Raw genomic sequence first — 16951 nt, 5'->3', positions numbered from 1 at the left:
TGTTATTAGCAATCACAGCATCATGGTGGGAAGGGGAAACAAGGTTCTATTGCGCAATGAAATTTCAATGGTCACGGAACAATACTTCCTAGGTGTTCGTCCAACTTGGCTGAAGACATATCTGGTTGCGTAAGATGTCTATGAGAATCCTAGAGTGATTGGTGCATATCACGCACGGGGTTAGATTAATGGTACAGATAACCCTCCTCCCCTGATTAACAAGAAACCAACACATTGTGGATACTATCACAGAGGGTCTGTCAATCTAACACAGGTGCACATATGTGAGAGACGTTATGAGATGTGGCAAATCATCAAATTAATGAGATCGAGGAAATAAGAGCGAAACAAGCGAGCGGTTTTCATTCGTGATGTTAACATGAATGACACTAGACACACACTAACAGACAAATTTAACAATGCGGGTGTTCGTGTATTGTCAACAACCCATGCTTGCCGTAAAGCGACTCTGCTTGTCTAAAGAGGCGACTAACGGGATCGGGTGGTCAGGCTCGCTGACTTGGTTGATGCATGTCATCGTATCCCAACTGCGTGGATCGATGCTCATGATGTTAACCACAGGACTGTCTGGTCCAGACTCGGTTATATAGAGACTGACGTCATAAAGCTGGAATATTGCTGAGTGCGGCGTTAAACAATAAACAAAAAACACACAAAATCAAACTAAATAAGCATACTGTGCTTTTGTTTACCTTCAGATCGAACTCAGGTTATTTTTTAGTTTGTTTATCAAACCAAATTAATCTACATGAAATAAAAAACATTCCAATTTCCATGCTGCTTAGCAGATTAGTGTTAGGTTAGGTGCCATTTCCGTGTAATTGGCATGGTCAGTTATTGATTGTCGATGTATAACAATTAGAGGAGAAAGAGTTAAGTGTGGCTTTCCCTTATTAACGAATTTTATCGATGATTTTATTGACAAGTAAGATTATCCAGATACAGACCTAGTGCTTGTTATATGACAGAGAGATTGACACGCATTATGCATGGAAGAACTCAACTAAATATCTCATCTCAGCTACATGTACCCCATGCTAATGTCAGTGACATTGACAACATGGTAACACGTCCAAGAATAATATATATACACAACCAGAAAAGGGGATTGTACACAAATATTATCTTTAAAAGTCTGGAAATGTGGTCAATTTGCTCTCGGACATAAATATAAAATACTATTAGACAAATAAATACCGATATTTCTTACCATTTTCACGTCAGGATTGTCTGATAGGACCGACAATCAGACAATCCTGACAGGACAGTGATTTCAGTTTACAACAATAATGTAAAAAAGACATCTTTCTAAATCCTCATTTAAAAAATGTGTTTCTTGGGTCAAAGATATTTTGTTACACTTTATCCCTAAACTAGACTATTTTGATGTCCGTCCAAAACGAGTAACATGGTTAACCCTTAAAACAAGAATGATGAGCTCACCTGGTAAGACATCCCATGCCACACACGTCCACACCTGTGTCTTGTAGTCCTTGGAACAGCTCTTCCACAAGGAAATAGATATACCCTCGTCCAAACCAAGCCATTCCGTGGAAGCAAATGCCATGAGAAACATCCCTAGTCCGAGGAAGAACGTAATGGCAGTGGCAGCACCTTTAATGGACAATAGCCCCATCTTGGTCTCAACTGGCTCTCCGGGAACTGACATTTTGTTTGTTAAGTTGAGCAACAACTGGAAGTACCGGTCTCTAGAACAAGAGTCTGTGTTCGCGAACGTTGACAATCACAATGCACCTTTATCCTATACTATTCGCTGGAAACATTCTGCAATTGGACCTATAAGCCGCGGGAGCATCAATATGAGTATCATCCAGCTTATCCAGGTATCCCCTCCTAAATCGACGTGCACCCTAGGTTCTTGCGAGAGTCGTAACACGGCTTGTCCAGGTTATTGTTCTATCCTCTTCTTGTAACCCACTTCTCTGCCAGCTTGCTCAAGAGTCAGTGTCATCCTCACGGTACTCTATCACAGATGAGCCCATTTAAAAGTCCCCTTTCGATGACCCAGTGGCTGTTCCATTGACAAGGCCTACTCCAGCCCATTCTCTGCGGAACAAAAAAGTTGGTATTTATCAGATTCCTATTAGATGTGTCATGTTAGAGTTACTTCCTCTGCTAAGTATCGGGGACAGGCCGCCATTGAGTTGAATCACCAAGGTACATCTAATGACCAGATATCGTCCTGAAAACAGCGACGTTTGCCCGTAAATAACGCAGTTTACCGCTACCGTGGGCTTCATGGTGAACTGGACCAGATGCAGTCTCTGAATGGCATTAAATATTGATTAGTAGTCGAGTACTTTAATTTACGTATGAAACGTCAGCGTGCAACACAGTTTTGCCCGACATGATTACTGTTTTAGAGTTTGATGAGCAAAGATTAATGTATTTAATTGTAAAAGTGTTCGCACGTCCATTTTAAATCAATCGTGAGCACGGATCCTCCGATAATGGAATAGACGCACAATTGTGTTACTTTATCGGGCATATGTATTTAGATAAAATGAGGAATTAATCAAGCAGGACTTTTCATTGTTTAGTGAACAATAGAATGATAATGTTATTTTTTATAAACTCAATATCTAATAATGGTTTAACAACTCATGTTCAATGTCACTTTATATGATTTCAGTAGAAAAACTACCGAACATGCGGTGACATCAGTAACTCATAGACTGTAATGACATCAATCTATCCCCCTTGATATATAATAATGGTGAGGTGAGGTGAAATAGGGGTATATAACGTGTGCGTGCGTGCGTGCGTGCATGCGTGCGTGCGTGCGTGCGTGCGTGTGTGTGTGTCTGCTTGTAGTAGTCCGGACTGATGCCGATTTATAGTGCTAGCCCACTGAGATACCATGCCACAGTTTAACATGAATACTGACATTGACTCCGAGCCGACAGCCGTCCTTGTTTTAGCCCCCAAATGACGAGCGCCAGAGCGCCAGGCTAACAACAAGTACCATCTTTTAACGTCTTTTGGTATCACACGCCCGGATCGACCTTTCCGCTCTCCGGGTGGACGTTCTACCACTAGAACACGGAGGCTGTCTCGAAAATAATTATGATGATAAAAATATGACTATTAATAATAATCACCGTCGTCATCATCAAGATCACAGTGTAGTTTTGTTTCGAGGATTACATTGAACTGCGTTACATTGTAGCAGTGAATTGTAATACACCTTCAAGTAGGAAGCACATTAACATACATTGACCATACTGACCTGTCACAACATTTCAAGAAAGAACTAAGGGAAGCTAATCTAATTAAAGGGGCACGGGTGGCCCAGTCGTCTAAGGCGCCGCGATTCGCTGTGCAGAGTTGCGTCCCTTGGGCACGCCAGTAACCTATGATTGCGGGTTCGAATCCCGGTTCGCCCCGATTATGTTTCTAGGTTTGCCAGCACCATACCCGTGCTCGTGGGTTTCACCGAAGTGGTAAACGTCTGAGACCTGCATCACCTCGGTCTTTCCTCCCACATAAAGCTTACACACCGCGATGTAACTGGAATACTGTTAAAAGCGTCGTTAAACCCAACTCACTCACTAATCTAATTATCGCCTTGATGTATCACGTCATGTACATTATCGCCCAGCTGTTCTCTCGGCATCGTACCTTGATGTGTGAGATAACAGGTAATTGGACTAACCCTTCAGGAATTGAGCATATACCCAGAGTGAATCAGACGTTATGTACATATCACCTGAACTCGGCGTTTGTACATCGTGACTGTGAACTATGTAACCATGCGTTTCTTTTAGAAACAAAGACTGTAAGATCTGAAATGATTGTCTACCATCCATTATACTATGCAACTCAAAACAGGTTTAGAACACGCACAGGTGGAATGTTGTGTGTTGGAATACCCTCCAGCCACAACAGGGGCGGTCGGGTAGCCTAGTGGTTAAAGCGTTTGTTCATCAGGCCGAAGACCCGAGTTCGATTCCCGACATGGGTACAATGAATGAGGCCCATTTCTTGTGTCCCCCGCCGTGATATTGCTGGAATATTGCTAAAAGCGGCGTAAAACAATACTCACTCACTCACTTTCAAACATTGATCTCTTACAGCGACAAAATAATTGTATTGAAAAGCGAAAGTTTCATATGAGATCAGCACCACATAAACGCCCCAACCCAGTGAGTTTAAAGAGACATGTGGGTGCATAGGTGACCCAGTCGTCTAAGGTGCCGCTATTCGCTGTGCAGAGTTGCGTCCCTTGGGCACGCCAGTAACCTATGATTATGGGTTCGAATCCCGGTTCGCCCCGATTATGTTTCTAAATTTGTCAGCACCATACCCATGCTCGTGCGTTTCACCGAAATGGTAAACGTCTCAGACCTGCATCACTTGGGGCTTTTTCCTCCCACATTCAGCTGACACGCCGTAATAAAACTGGAATAATGTTAAAAGCGGGGTTAAACCCAACTCACTCACTCACTAAAGAGACATGTATACCAGGTATGTTGAATTGACCTTCACGTGGCGGCGTCATTCTCCTTCACGCCACAGAACCAGATTGAATTGTAACGCCCTGATACCTCTGCCTACTTCTTCACATGTGTCATCCAATGTTTGAGAACAATAAATCGACTGGATGTATGAAGCCGGGGTACACGTTGTAAATCCGAACAGAAAACGCCCATCAAGAGACAATGTAATTAGCCAAAAGATAAAACAACATTATTTCTAGATAATTCATTACTACAGCACAGTGGAGTGATCCCGTGGTGCTATACAGGCCCATATATCTAGGCTCTATTACCCGCCTCCAGATTAACGCAGGATAGTACAAACATAGACTGTTCGCGAGGTAGGATTTCTTACTTTGTAGTTGTTTTACAAGCACTGTCGCTATGGAAGCCTGGACATAAAGCCAGAGCAGTAATCAGGTATAAAAACCACCAGCCAACCTTCTATACACACATCTGAGACTCGGATTGCAATTTGATGTTGAGAGGCTTTGCCTTGGAGTTTGATCATGAGGACCAGAGACTGGTGCTGCGGACTTCGATCACGTCGTTATCCAGGAATGGAGATTACAAGACCAGGATGCAACACTACCGCCACTGTGCCAGCTGTCTCATATGCTATTGGTCCGGGTTAACGCGCGTTCTGGGATTTGGGGGACAATTTGTGTGAAACAGGGGAGGATGTATAAATTTAGCTGTCAGTGTCTGTGTGTGTTTAACAAACCATGTCGTGAGCGAGCAAACAGAAGATGTGTCGGAATGGCAGGGAGATTTGCAAGCAGATGCATCTTTGTCTCCACGAGGTCTGTGTCTCGTCTTAACATCAGAGAGTTTAGTGGCTTATCTGTCATTAGGGCTGTTATCTCTGCGACACCGGACATTAAGGGCTACGTGTAAAAGTAGATTCTCTGGTATATTGAACTTATACTGTCAAATCATAGACTACGGTACATTTACCCAATCCTCTTAAAACCCAGAATCTAGATCAATTAGGATGTGGTTCTTGGATGTGTGGTGTTTCAAGGTAGAACATGCAATGGTATTCTGGAGCCACCTGCCATTTCTGTCCTTCATGTGAAGCTGAAATCTGGACTTTCGCTGTTTTTTACTTCTTTCAGTTTCCTGTAATCACCATTGAGTTTAATTTCAAGCATTTGTGCGTACCCCGAAATTGTACTGAATATTTAAGAATTATCTATTTAAAAATGTCACAATGGATATATACTACTCAAAAGAAGTTAAGGATCACCTGATTCTTTCATATTGGTAATGTTAATCTGTCATGGCATGAGAGATTAACTATTGTAATATGAAAGAATCAGGTGATCCTTAACTTCTTTTGAGTAGTAAATAATATTAAAATAGTCAATGTATAAGGTGTATATTAAGCGCTTATATGGACTATTTAGGATGAAAGAAACATAAGACTTTACTTGCCCTTTCAAAATGTGGTGTAAAAATACGTTATGTGTCAACATATTTTGAAAAGATTCACGGGTACGACGTTTGTCGCCAACACGTTAGAATTGCTATGTAATATGGTCACTGTTTAGCTTTAACAAACCTGTTCACTTGCCAAAACCCAGTACACTGAATACACGGACATACTGTCCAGCACCGGGGCCCACTTGCACAAAGCGATCTTAGCGCTAAGATGATCGTAACTCCCATACTTCAGCATAGGCTTACAACAGTCCTAGCGCTAAGATTGCTTTGTGCAAGTGGGCCCTGGTGTCGTAAAAGTTTTCCATTAAGGTATAGTCATTTGAATAAAAAGTAGTTCAACCAACACCAGGTGTCACGAAGGAACCCCGCACTTTATGTTACCCCAGGTATAAACTTATCTTACTAAACACCAGGTGTCGTGAAGGGAAGGGTATGAGTTCATGTGTACGTCGCTGGACATACACGCCAATTGCAAGAATACCAGGTGCGTGAAGGTAAAAGCAAATCACATTTTCGTCGTTGGATATACATTTCAATTGCAGTAACATCAGGTGTCGTGGCAGTACTAGCGGTTTTAGTATACGTCGTTGGTTATACACGTCTATTGCAAAAACACCAGGTGTCGAGGCAGTAGTAGCGGTTAATGTGTACGTCGTTGGATAAACACGCCTATTGCAAAAACACCAGGTGTCATGACGGTAATAGCAGTTCTAATGGTGAAACTGTAATGTTGCAATGTTCAGTACCGAACTGTCGAGTGAGTGAGTGAGTATGGTTTTACTCCGCTTTTAGCGATATTCCAGCAATATCTCGGCGGGGGATACCAGAAATGGGCTTCACACATCGTACCTATGTCGGGAATCGAACCCGGGTCTTCGGCGTGACGAGCAAACGCTTTAACCACTAGGCTACCCGACCGCCCCCGGTCTCTTCTCCCAACTTAAGATTAAAAAAGTCAAAAGTAACGATAATGCGAAGGGATCAGAAGGGATTAATAAAGCAATTAGCGGTACTGAATTAACTTATGGCTTCGTCGGCATTTCTCTTCTCCCAAATAGATTATAAAGTCAAAATCAGGAGAATGTTAAGCATTATAAAAGTCAAGATTTAAGAGTTTTAAGATCAGAAATTAAACGAATTTAGAACGGAAATAAGACTAGTAAATTTTGAGTAAATCTTATCGTTAGCTTATTGTAAATGTAGCTATAAAAGGCGAGAACGTAGGGAGTTCACACCAATGTCATTATGTATAAACTGTATAATACCATACGAAACGGTTTAATGTGCTTAAACTATATAAAATATGTCATTTATTTATATCTGTGTAACAATAATTCTATTAAACGGTGGCAATACATGTATACGTCTCGTTTTCTTGACACAACACCGAAGTGTCGAGGTGTTACCTGATGCAATGATCTTCAGGCACCACCGAACTGTCGAAACTATTTGAGTGCATAAACAAACCAATGACCATCACCGAACTGTCTAATCACAAAACTACCTCTATTTTAGATTTTCGACACTGTGGGCCAACACCTCACGCGTACGTCGTTGGATATTCACGCCCATTGCACAAACACCAGGTGTCGTAAAGATAATGGCAGTTCCTGTGTACGTCGTTGAATATACACACCTATTACGAACATAAACGCGAGGTGTCGAGGCAGTAATATCAACTCATGTGAACGTCGTTGGCTGTATATGTCTATTGGAAAAACACCAGGTGTCGTGGCAGTAATAGCAGCTTATGTATGCGTCGTTGGCTGTATACGCCTATTGGAAAAACACCAGGTGTCGTGGCAGTAATAGCAGCTTATGTATGCGTCGTTGGCGATACACGCCTATTGCATAAAACACCAGGTGTCGTGGCAGTAATAGCAGCTTATGTATGCGTCGTTGGCTGTATACGCCTATTGGAAAAACACCAGGTGTCGTGGCAGTAATAGCAGCTTATGTATGCGTCGTTGGCGATACACGCCTATTGCATAAAACACCAGGTGTCGTGGCAGTAATAGCAGCTTATGTATGCGTCGTTGGCTGTATACGCCTATTGGAAAAACACCAGGTGTCGTGGCAGTAATAGCAGCTTATGTATGAGTCGTTGGCGATACACGTCATTGCAAAAACTCCAGGTGTCGTGGCAGTAATAGCAGCTTATGTATGCGTCGTTGGCGATACACGTCATTGCAAAAACACCAGGTGTCGTTGCAGTAATAGCAGCTTATGTATGCGTCGTTGGCTGTATACGCCTATTGGAAAAACACCAGGTGTCGTGGCAGTAATAGCAGCTTATGTATGAGTCGTTGGCGATACACGTCATTGCAAAAACACCAGGTGTCGTGGCAGTAATAGCAGCTTATGTATGCGTCGTTGGCGATACACGCCTATTGCAAAAACACCAGGTGTCGTGGCAGTAGTGTAGAAGCATTTAACCAAAGACCTGGTGCAGTTCATGTATGCTCAGAATCCTATCGACTTGGTGGGTGTCACAACGATACAACCGCCCATGTGTGTGTACTACAGCGACAGGAGAAGTGAGCTCTATTTAGATCAGAAATACATTCTACATGGCAATTTGATACCGGCCACAATATTGACATGTATCTAACACACACGGTATGGCCGTATAACACACGCACGATATATCCTTCACGGGCGAGCGTTCGTATGACAAACATAAGTCCATTTTCCCCCGACGCAGCAACAGTATCACATGTAAGGGCGTGATGCCCCACCCTTATCTGTTCATAAGCATGAACCCATCAATAATGCACTCAGGGTCAGGGTCATTTTGATAGCTCAGCAAATTAGATCTGTCACCGGTATGAAATATTCAGCAGGTTGAGTTTCTATCAACACATATATTGATTCCTGGGTTTGGAGGTAACAGTGATTACCATGAAGTGTATATGCACGTAGGTTGCGCAAGAATAAACATGCGCTTTCGAGTCACTTGACACAGTAGAGATCACCCTAATGCCACGTTGGTGATATAACTGTTTAATGGTTCACTCATGGGCTTCAGTCCCTCGTTGACATTGCGCGACTCCGTATTTTTACGAACTCCAAGGGGAGTTTGGAAACGGCTCGTTTTTTGGTTAAGAAATTAACAATTTACAATTATAGTTGAGGGCATTATATTATTTTGGACGTTATAACCGATTGTTCGTTATATGTATCACAATGTTCGTTATATCCGATTGTTCGTCATATGTATCATATTGTTCTATTATCTGATTGTTCGCCATATGTATCATATTGTTCGTGATATGTATTATATTGTTCGTTATATCCATTGTTCGTTATATGTTTCATATTGTTCGTTATATCCATTGTTCGTTATATGTATCATATTGTTCGTCATATGTATCATATTGTTCGTTATATCCATTGTTCGTTATATGTATCATATTGTTCGTTATATGTATCATATTGTTCGTTATATCCATTGTTCGTTATATGTATCATATTGTTCGTTATATCCATTGTTCGTTATATGTATCATATTGTTCGTCATATGTATCATATTGTTCGTTATATCCATTGTTCGTTATATGTATCATATTGTTCGTTATATGTATCATATTGTTCGTTATATCCATTGTTCGTTATATGTATCATATTGTTCGTTATATCCATTGTTCGTTATATGTATCATATTGTTCGTTATATCCATTGTTCGTTATATGTATCATATTGTTCGTCATATGTTTCATATTGTTCGTTATATCCATTGTTCGTTATATGTATCATATTGTTCGTTATATGTATCATATTGTTCGTTATATCCATTGTTCGTTATATGTATCATATTGTTCGTTATATCCCATTGTTCGTTATATCCATTGTTCGTTATATGTATCATATTGTTCGTTATATCCCATTGTTCGTTATATGTATCATATTGTTCGTCATATGTATCATATTGTTCGTTATATCCCATTATTCGTTATATGTAACATACTGTCCCTTATCCCATTGTCCGTTATATGTATCATTTTGTTCGTTATAACCGATTGTTCGTTACATATGTCCTGTTGATCGTTGTATTCCTTCGACACCTTACTGGTGCAAACTGTGCTCCCGACACTGCTGCCATCGAAGCCAAGGCACAAAGACCAGTGGTGGGAGGACCCAACTATACAAGATTCGGTTTTAATACAGACACAGCTCCGTGCCAGGAAATTCATTAGTGCTGGTGACAATGCTGCGGAGCATTAGACATGAGTCTATTTCAAGGCTGAAGTAACACATTTCAATGTCGGCGATGTTTGCTGCACCTGGTATCCTCAATTGCTTTGTATCCAAGTGCATGATGAGACGAATTCATCACGCACGTTATAGATTGTGCTCGGTATACAACTTCATTCACTCGGGCAGAGGGACATGTAGGCCGCAGTGAAGTCCCGGCATGCTTGAGTAGGTGAGTGAGTGAGTGAGTGAGTGAGTGAGTGAGTGAGTGAGTGAGTGAGCGAGCGCGAGTGAGTGAGCGAGTGAGTGAGTGAGCGAGTGAGTGAGTTAGTGAGTGAGTGAGTGAGTGAGCGCGAGTGAGTGAGTGAGTGAGTGAGTGAGTGAGTGAGTGAGTGAGTGAGCGCGAGTGAGTGAGCGCGAGTGAGTGAGTGAGTGAGTGAGTGAGTGAGTGAGTGAGTGAGCGAGCGCGAGTGAGTGAGTGAGTGAGTGAGTGTGTGTGTGAGTGAGTGAGTGAGTGAGTGAGTGAGCGCGAGTGAGGGAGTGAGTGAGTGAGTGAGTGAGTGAGCATGGCTTTACGCCACTTTTAGCAATAGTGAAACGTCGCCAGATAACACTGTGAATGGGCACAATCAGTAATACACACAATCATAATAACCATTTTGGAATCGAACCTTCGTGTTGTGGGGACTGTCGAACGCATTACAATTATCATTCAGCCTGGTAGTAGTGTACACAATTCGCTATTTAAGAGTAAATTAAAAAGCTACACGATTTCTGAAAATTCAAGTGCAGTAAATACCTTTTACAGATTATTGAATGGAATTATGTAATGATGTCCAGAAACCAATGGTTGTCGTAAAGTCGACTTAAAGCGTGGGCAGGCTCGGTGAGGTTCCTGATTGCGTGTCGACATAGCCACATGCATGGCTCGTTGCTCGTGATTAACGTCACTGATGTTCCTGGTTCAGACTTACTTATCTACAGACTGTCATGATATAGCTGGAATATTGTTGACAGCCGCGTTATATAATATTAGCTCAATTATACCATGGCGATTCTTGATAGCACATGGGCTTGTTCAAGGCCGATCGATATATAAATACGATACACGTGACATCATTCTATTCCGGTATTAATTTGGGATGATATATGTATCTATACATATGTGATATTATCTTCACATTAATGGTGTATGATCAACTGTATTCAGAGAAGTATATATTGCTGAGATAGGTAATTTTTGTTAAAACAGTGTTGCGTCACGGACACTTATTAACTACCGCAACAAATTAATACTTTTTCATAGAGGTGAGGTGAAATTGGGTTTAACGTCGCGTCCAAGATTATTGCACTTATATAGCGACGTGCATGCACGTGTGTGTGTGTGGCTGCTTGTACTAGTCCGGACTGATGCCGATTTATAGTGCTAGCTCACTGAGATACTATGCCGCAGTTTAACATGAATACCCCACTCAGACACAGTATACTGACTCCGAGCCGACCAGTCCTTGTTTTAGCCCCTTAATGTCGAGCGCCAGACAGGGTAACAACAAGTACCATCTTTTAACGTCTTTTGGTATGACGCGGCCGGGGATCGAACCCCTAACCTTCCGCTCTCCGGGCGGACGCTTTAACACAAGACCACGGAGGCGGCTTTTCATAGAGACGTAAGGGAATTCACTCACAGTATAATTAGGTGCGGTCGGGTAGCCTAGTGGTTAAAGCGTTCGCACGCCACGCCGAAGACCCGGGTTCGATTCCCGACATGTGTGAAGCCAATTTCTGGTGTCCCCCGACGTCATATTGCTGGACTATTGTTAAATGCGGCGTAAAACCATACTCACTCACTAGTATAATTAATAGGGTTTTTAATATATTTTAACCATATTAACCATAATAGGTTTGTTTAAATAGGTAAGTGTGGATTCTATTGCGTGAGGCACTCTAATCAGCCATCGCATTCATACCTTTTCACGGAGACATAAAGGGAGCTCACTCACCGTGTTAACAGTAAAATTAAACTACGGTTATTACGAACTAAAATGGACCACTTATTTTAGTTCGTTATAACCGTAGTTCGTTATAAGCATATATACAACATCTATACAGCAAATGGCTGGGAGCAAAAATAAAGTTCGTAATATCCGTCAGTTCGTTATATGCGTGTTCGTTATAAACGTATTTTACTGTAAGTGTGTGTAACCGGACTAATGCCGGTTTTTAAGTGCTTGCCCTCCGAGATACCATGCCGATGTTTAACATGGATACTCCACTGAGACACAGTATGCTGACTCTGAGTCCACAAGTCTGTGTTACACCCATTAATCGCGGACGCCGGACAATCTTTTGACGCCCTTTGGCATGACGCGGACGGGGACCGAACCACCGATCGTCTGCTCTCCCGACAGTCGCTCCATCCACTACGCCACGGAAGCGGGCGATGTGGATGGGAGGTTCGTGTCGGGATATTGTTTGATTAAGTGTCGACCTCTTAGAAGTCGATTTGTATGCTTCGAATGTCGAATTTTGGTTGTACATTTGTAGGTGCCAACAGACAATGACATTTCACAGACAATCTACAGAAATGATGATGATGATGATGATGATGATGATGATGATGCGGTGGTAGTGGTGGTGATGGTGGTAGTGGTGGTGGTGGTGGTGGTGGTGGTGATGATGATGTGGATCATGATGATGATGATGATAAATATGGAGTTCAGAGCTGAACGCTCGCAATAAGGTCAAAGCCACAAATACTTAAGCTGTGCCCGTCCTTTCGTATTCTTTTGGTGTTGTTGATTGGACGAAACAAGAAATTCAGGGTATTGACACCCTCACACGAAGAATCATGTCAGACAATAGATCCCACCACCCTCGCTCTTCCCTCAATCGCTCATATTTGCCAATGATGATGGGAGGGCGTGGTTTGATTAATGTGGAGGCTCTTCGTCATAGAATTGTTTTGTGCACTTTTGCACACATTTATTTGTCTGATGATCCTCTTGTGAAACATGTCAAGACTCATGATGAAAACAGGGCATGTCGGTGTTGATTTTGTTGATGGTTCTGTACTACTGGACGGTACAGAAATGAGTGTCAACCAAGCGAAGTGCCATGTCAAATCGGCCCAGACTCAGTTTTTCAAGGAGAGACTTTCTGAACGACCACTGCATCGAGTTTATGTGCAGTCTGTTGAGAAGATCAGCAATCCTGCAGAGTCCTTCGCTTGGATGAAGTCGTCTGGCCTGAAAAGTGAAACAGAAGGCTTTCTGTTTGCTGCTCAGGACTAGTCACTTCCAACTCGAAACCGACAATGTGTGATTTTGCATCAAAATGTGACTGTCCAACACATTGTGAGATGATGCCCAGCTTTGGCACAAACACAGTATCTTAAGCGACATGATCGGGTGGCTCGATCATTTTATTACCGTCTTCGCCATGCTCGTGGTTTTGACACAGAGGTCCATCCATGGTACGACCCGGAATATGTAGAGGGGGTCATGGAAAATGATAAATACAAAATCCTTAGGTATAGGCCCGTATACAGCCTCAGGCATATCATGGCAATCAAACCTGATCTTGTCCTTTTTGATAAATCCAAAGAAATCATATTATATATCATTGAATATTCTGTCCCCTTTGACACTAATGTGATTGACAAGATTGAAGAAAAAAATGGCAAATATGCAGACCTCGCTTTCGAAATGTCACGCTTGCATCCCAAGTACCAAGTTGTCCGACTCGCCATTATTTTCGGTGCCTTAGGTTTGGTACCTCCCAATCTGTTGACTGAAATCGGGAGAGTACCCGGGTTTGCTACCAGGAATACATCCCTTCTGTCAATCTGGGTAATGCAGAAGGCTGCAGTGTTGGGGAGTCTTCACATTCTCCGAAAAGTTCTGGGTGGGTTTGACTAGGCAGCGTTCCTGGGAGAAGTCCCATTCGCTGCCTGGGCTGCGTGTAGACGGGGCAAGGGCCCTGAGCTGATGATGAGCCTAACCAGCCTAACTGTGCCAGGATCACCCAAACCCTCTTTGCTGCATTTTTTATTTTAATCTGTAAATAATGATAATAATAATGTACATTTATAAGATAGGTTTCACATGGGATTCAAGTGAGCGTCACACTGGCTTCGCAGATTGCACCATCTGGGGCATCGAACCCGGGTCTAAGGAGAAAAGAGCCAAAGATTTAACCACTACGCTAATTCAGCGCCCCGTTATGTCATCGAATCTTTAGTCAATAACTGTAGTTATAATTACTTCACAACTGCTAAGGATGAAGACTCCAACCCAGTCACTGTAGAAGCAACGAGTAGAACAAGCATGCATTCATTCATTTTATCATTTAGTGCGACCCATAACCTGCATTCCAGCTGAAGTTCCTTGAAGTGGAACCCAAAGATTACCCAGTCGAAGAACCCACAGCCTTACGCTTCCTGGAATTGTCCTCGGACACGTATTGATATTTGCCAAGACACAAGGTGAGTGTCCTCTGACCACGTTATAACGTCACTTGTGTCCCACCACATCGACAGCAGCCAGACTACACCGACCCACAACTTCATGTACATATCGAGCTGAATAAAGGGAATTGGCTCAATGACAAACACTCGGCTTCGGAATCAATAGGAGAGACATAGGACCTACACAACGGGCTTCCTTCCTCCACTGGCACACGGCACCAGCATGGTCACTCAGACCAGATCCGTGGCCGTACACTTCACATGGTGGTCTAATTGCTGCTGATGGCGACTGCGGACGCCGTCTCCGCATGTCTGTCCAGACATCTCGTATGACCTGGTAGAAGCGTAGACACACACCATGGGCGATCGGATCTGGGTAGTTTTCGTTACTGACAGCATGCAGCTATGTTAGTCATCGATAATTCTCATTGTCGATTGTGGACATTTTTATCGGGTTCATCAGAAACATCCAGATTTGACTTTCTGCTGCAGCCGTGGCTCGTCACGTTGTGATGTACATCTGCGAAACTCATTTAGATGATGAGATCCAATTGAATCGCGTAAGGTCACAATAACCTGATTATTTTGACCTTTATCGACGTCATGATTTTGCTATAAAAATGGGCTTTATTGAAAGATTTTCGAAAATGGCTCAAATACACGTATTTTTATTAAAATAGGGACGGTGAGGGACGTCTTGAAATCGTAAAATTTAATGTTACGGAAAACTCACAATATTTGTGTAGAATATATCTGTCATTTCCAAATGGCAGACTAACAGCAGTTTTTTTCTTTCTTACATCGGCATATTTTGGATATTTCACATAATCAGGGACCTAAGTATGATTAAATGAGCTTTAAATATGTTCGCACTGTTTTTATCTATATCCCCTGATGGATTCTGATTGGACAAAAGACTTGCTCAAATGTAAATATTAATAAACGCTTGTTGAAAACTTCTAATTGCAAACTTGTTGACATAATTTACTTTCCCTACACAAGTAGTGTTGTCTTGAGTCCCAGACATGGAAGTGGTGGGTTCAACAAAATATAATTCTCATGCGCAGGAAAACACGTGGAAACTTTCATAACGACTTCTAAAGTAATTGCTCACTTCTACCACCATCTTACTGTGGATCATATAGGCCCTAATCATAGCCCGTCCTTTATTTGCCTCCAAAGGGGAAAGTCTTTCCATGGATACTGCATTATTCCTGATTCAAACAGATCCGATTTTCGTCATTTGATACAAGTGAGGGAATGGATATTTTTATCGCCACACTCAGATACAGACCAGCTATATCGGGGGGGGGGGGGGGGGGGGGGGGGTATAATTTATCACGGCCAAGCAAGTGACTGAAAGATTTGTTTGTCTGCTTCTTGTTCCACTCCGCATTTAGCAATCATCCAGCTATATGTCGGCGGTCTGTGAATAATTGATCAGACAATCAAGTGATTGATATCATGAGCATCGATCCACGTAATTGGTACACGATGTCGTGCATCAACCAAGTCAGAGTGAGTGAGTATGGTTTTACGCCGCTTTTAACAATAGTCCAGCAATATGACGGCGGGGGACACCAGAAATGGGCTTCACACATTGTACCCATGTCGGGAATCGAACCCGGGTCTTCGGCGTGACGAGCGAACGCTTTAACCACTAGACTACTCCCCCGCCCCCAACCAAGTCAGAGAGCCTGACTACCCAATCCCGTGTCTCGCCTCTTTAGAGAAGCGTGGGTTGCTGAAGACCAATTCGAACCTGGATCCTCATTGAGCACCACGCCAACTGGGGACGATTACAGGCGATCAGGCAAAGCAGACTGTCGGTTCATCCAGCCAGCTTGCGGTACTGGATACATGTTCTGACAAGGAGTCCCCGAGGGTTCATACAAGAGAACCTGTTTTCAATTACACCTTTATGCTCGTGGTTACAAGATCCTATCGATCTTTACAGATACCGACCTAATGTGCTCAACCTGAAAATACCCTTTGTACAGGTGACCTCACATATCTATTTTATAGCCGCTCGCCAACCTTGTCATGAAATATATTACAATACATTTGGCGACTGAATAATACATCCTTGTCACATCGATGATTGCTTGCGGTCATCTTAGAGACTACCCATGCTGGATATAGATCTATTCTTTGTGGTACCTAATGAATACCTGAATAGGGATGATGGGTATTCCAAGCTAAGATTGTTATGGATCTGTTTTCCATGCAACCCATATTGCCACTTAGTCTCGGAGAGCCGTTGTGGGCGCTGACCGCAGCTGCTATAGGTCTGTTTTCCATACACTTCGCATGGTCACTTACTTAT

At 42.6% G+C, this 16951-nt stretch overlaps 1 protein-coding gene across 1 annotated transcript in view; it reads right to left on the bottom strand.

The window, feature by feature from the left end:
- Positions 1–16951, bottom strand: part of LOC124112758 — a 42701-nt gene that overhangs the window by 12110 nt on the left and 13640 nt on the right. The window contains exon 2 of the mRNA XM_046472887.2: positions 1465–2088. Within this exon, the coding sequence (XP_046328843.1) occupies positions 1465–1690 (226 nt within the window). The 5' untranslated portion in view covers positions 1691–2088. The remainder of the gene's footprint in view (positions 1–1464; positions 2089–16951) is intronic.

This window comes from Haliotis rufescens, unplaced genomic scaffold (genome assembly GCF_023055435.1).
Source record: "Haliotis rufescens isolate VD_foot unplaced genomic scaffold, xgHalRufe1.0.p SCAF_2, whole genome shotgun sequence".
Taxonomy (NCBI): Eukaryota; Metazoa; Mollusca; class Gastropoda; order Lepetellida; family Haliotidae; genus Haliotis; species Haliotis rufescens.
Note: the sequence above shows the minus strand (reverse complement) of the source record. Positions and strands in the feature narration are given on the sequence as shown.